The sequence below is a fragment of the Lissotriton vulgaris genome, chromosome 9, assembly GCF_964263255.1.
Source record: "Lissotriton vulgaris chromosome 9, aLisVul1.2, whole genome shotgun sequence".
In the NCBI taxonomy this organism is placed as follows: domain Eukaryota; kingdom Metazoa; phylum Chordata; class Amphibia; order Caudata; family Salamandridae; genus Lissotriton; species Lissotriton vulgaris.
Window position 1 is genome coordinate 694,731,593 of NC_141697.1, and position 3,942 is coordinate 694,735,534.

At 47.8% G+C, this 3,942-nt stretch overlaps 1 protein-coding gene across 1 annotated transcript; it reads right to left on the bottom strand.

The window, feature by feature from the left end:
• Positions 1-1,671: 1,671 nt before the first annotated feature.
• LOC147692119 (forkhead box protein G1-like) lies at positions 1,672-3,444 on the bottom strand. The gene has a single exon (XM_086936739.1). The coding sequence runs from the start codon at positions 3,283-3,285 to the stop codon at positions 2,236-2,238; it is 1,050 nt and encodes a 349-aa protein (XP_086792865.1). The 5' UTR covers positions 3,286-3,444; the 3' UTR covers positions 1,672-2,235.
• Between the last annotated feature and the right edge of the window lie 498 nt (positions 3,445-3,942).

Here is a 3,942-nt window from a genome sequence, read left to right on the forward strand (position 1 = left end):
TGGATTCTTTACATAGGCTCACTAATCATTTATTTGCAAGCTTTCTTGATTACTATCATGCCTCCATGCAGGCTTTTCTGAGCTAGCAGCACAACTTGGGAGGAAGAATCTCTTAACTTGATATACTAGTCTACACTTGTTTGGTACAGTTTACTGTTTCCTTCTACAGCCATGCATTTAACAGAACAAAGGATAGTCTTTTAGTTTTCAGTTAGATCCTCTCTATGAAAAAGAAGGCAGTATTTTTTAAATGATTACTCAAATTATTTGAATTATTCAAATAATTTTGATAGCATAATTAAGGTATTAAATGTATTACTATATATGTATTTGTGTGCTTGTGTGTTTATGCATGAATAGGTATTCAGAAAGGCTGAAACATCTTTAAAAATGTTTTGTCATTTTTTTTTAATTCAAATCTGTTTTTATTGTGAACACAGCGGTAAGCCTACAACCTCGTGCTGAGGCCGGCCGCGCATAAAAGAACTCAGAGGTGTATACCAACTGGGCCGGGGAAGAGTTTTGTCATTTTTTTGTAAATTTGGATTTGCAGTATTAGTTTTTGTTGGGTTCTGTAAATTTACGAGCAGCCGTCGTCTAATCAAAGTATGTATGTGTGATTTGAAAATGTGGATCTGTGAAGCAGGATTATGAACCATGCAGTGACTTCGTTTTGGGTGATTTAATTAAAATAACATGCCTAATATTCACAACTTAAAAAACGCACCTCCTCCAGGATTCACTTGGAAAAGGTGGTAAATTTAATGCATTTTCTCAGCATTTTTGATTTATTGCTTCCTATGAAGATCTTCTTTAGCAGTTGCCAGAAAGGGGGTGAGTAATTTACTGCACCTGGTAAATGCCATTACCCCATGGATCAGTTTTCACGGGGTGCAGTAAATATCCCTGATTCTCAGTTTTCCCTCTGAAAATGGGGAATTACATGCAGAATTGGCACTTTAAGGACCACATTTCATGTTTCTTGTTATTTACCTTGCATGTTCCAGGAGTTTTTTTTAACAGTTCTGACCTACTGAAATTTCCCTAGGGAAAATTTCCAAGAGTGCAGTAAAAAAACACATATATCTGGTAATTCAGGCCCTTGAACAAACTGGGGTTTCACCAAAGACCGCAGTTATCAGGCCCACTTAGTTACAGTGATTTATGGAAAGTAATACATTTCTGGACCCGGGACCCTCCTACAACTTTACTCCCCCTCAATAACTTTCTCTATTATTTGGCAAAAAATAGAGCGGACCAAACACAATTTGGTGAAAATATGGTGAGGACTGGTTAAGGTGGGGAGGGGGGATCAAAGTTAAAAGTCGGCACAACCACCTTTAGAGATACCATTGTCAATGTAGCATGAACACGATAGAAGAATAACCACTAGAGACTGAAAATAGCAGACTGTCGCACTTTTAATAGAAGCAGTAGGTGATATGAAATGCTAACAATAGCGTCTCCCCCACATGTTTACTTTTTAAATGTTGTATGCTGCCTGCACATCTTCAAAGAACATGGGAGGTATGTTGCTCAATACCTTTAATGGGAGAAAAGCAAAAACTCAGGCAAATTGCACATTCCAAAATCCCCAGGAAAAGGAAAAGGGAAGTCATCAACATTGTTAACTAAAATGGAAAATAATTCATTTGAAATGTTGAATTTAAAGGGGACGGACGGGTTATGAAATCCTTTCCCACGGTCTTTCTGGGGCCCTCTTTCATAATGCTGTCAGTACTTATCTTCCCTGATGCAACAAACATACAGCTGGTGTGAGGAGCACATCAAGAAAATGCGTTACAGAACGATTAATGCCTGGTGCCGTCCGACAGATACTGCCCAGAGCTGCCAATCGGTGTTGCCCAATAATTACAGCCATGTGCCACCAACAAATCTCACCTTGTGCTGCCCAACAAATGTCACAGGGTGTTGACGGATAGATATCTTAGGCTGGCAAATACTAATGCGTTTTGTGAAACAAAAGTGTTGTCCAACAGACAGTGCTAAAAAATGTCCAACATACACCACAGGGGACACCGTAATATAGTGCCCAGTTTTGTACATCAAGTACAGCCTTGAAATGTCCGACACATAGCTCCCATTGCTTCTAATGCTTGTAGGTGCTAAGCAAATAATGCCCTGTGCTTTCCACAATCACTCATTGCTGTCAAACAAATAGCGTCCGCCGTTGTCCAACATGTTTCGGCTCTCCACAGCAAAGTCCAGTCTTTTTTAGGGCATTCCTGGATGAAAGGATGCTGTTTCATTGTGAGATGCGAAAAAATATGGGCAGTCTTGGGAAAGTCCTGTGGAAAATTGCTGGGGGGCTCTCCCTGGAAAGTCAATGGTTGCCTTTGTGTAGGGACTTGGCAGGGAGGGCAAGGGCGGCTGATGGAGGGGTCTCTGGCAGTAGTAGTAGTTGGCCTGTCCGGACAGCATGCTGAAGGAACAGGAGTTTAGAGAGCTCGGGACCCTGCAGGGCAGTGATGGAGTTAAGGTGGCGGTAACATGGTGGTGCCCACAGGAGGCGTCGGTGGGAATGAACCTCTCTAGCCCTGGAGCACCCATGGTGTGAGCAGCCTGCGAGAACATGGCCGCACAGGAGGTTGGGTGGCTGAAGCAAGTCGCTGAAGAGCTGCTGTAGCCTAGCGGGGCACTGTAGGCCTGTGTGGGTGAGTGTATTGAAAGGAAGGGTCCCAGAGGCCAGTAAAGGGGTCCAGTGAAGGTCAGCCCAGAGGTTGCCGTTCTGCCCCCTCTCCGAAAGCCCAACTTGGCCCTTGAGCCAGTTGTCCTCCTCCGCAGCTTGCCAGTAGTGCCCCCGATAAAGACGTCATCGCTGGAGGGGTCAAGCACCCAGTAGTTGCCCTTGCCTGGGTCATCATAGTGGCGGGGTACCTTCAGGAAGCACTTGTTGAGGCTGAGGTTGTGGCGGATGGAGTTCTGCCAGCCCGGCCGGTTGTCACGGTAGTATGGGAAGTTCTCCATGATGTACTCATAGATTCCGCTGAGGGTCAACCTCCTCCCCGGGCTGCCGCGGATGGCCATCATGATCAGGGCATTGTAGCTGAAGGGCGGTTTGGGGTGTTTCTCCCTCCCCTCATCGCCTTTACCATCTCTAGGCTCCTCAGGGACTTTTTCACCTCCTAGGAGCTGGTCACAAGCTCGGGGGGATCCCTCCGCTCCCATTGGAGCCTGGCCCGGGCCCTCAAGGGCCTCCTGCAGGAGCGTGTTAATGCTGAAGGAAGACCTGCTCCCCGTCTTGCCCTCCTTGGGGGTTTCCATTGGCAGCTCTGCCCTGCACCAGAGTTCAAAGGTTACAAGAGGGCATGGTTGCTCACGTGTCCACTTGACAGCTCATTTCCCCAAGTGAAAGTTCCTCGGCCCAGGTGACAGTTCTTCCGGGTGACTGACAGCTCCTCCGCTCGAGTGACAGCTCCTGCTTCCCAGTGACAGCTCCGCGCCCAAGTGTGCGGCGCATCGCGGAGGCATTCGCAGTGCTCGGTGTAAGACTATCCGGCCCTGGGAAATCAGAGCTCCGAGCCTATCAGGGCCGCCCCTCAGGTTGACAGACAGACACACGGCGCTGGTTACCACTGGACACCTCCCCCATCTGCTCCAATCCACCCCCGCGGGACAGATTCATTGAACATACAGAGTCTGCTCGAGAGAAGGGCCGCCAGGTGCTCCCGCTGCCTTGGGACGGCGTTAGGGCCGGGAACCCGAGCGCATCTGAGCAGGCCACGGCCGGCGCCCATGGCATCTCTGCACAGGAGAGAAGGTAACCTGCCGCCCTGAGGGTCCAAGTACACGGGCCCAGATGAGCGCAGTGCAAAACCCGACAAATAACAGTGTAGGTACACGCAACATCGAACATCCCTGTCATCGCCACGAATCTCGGGGGACGTAAACCTGGCAGTGACAAGTGCGGCGGGATTATTC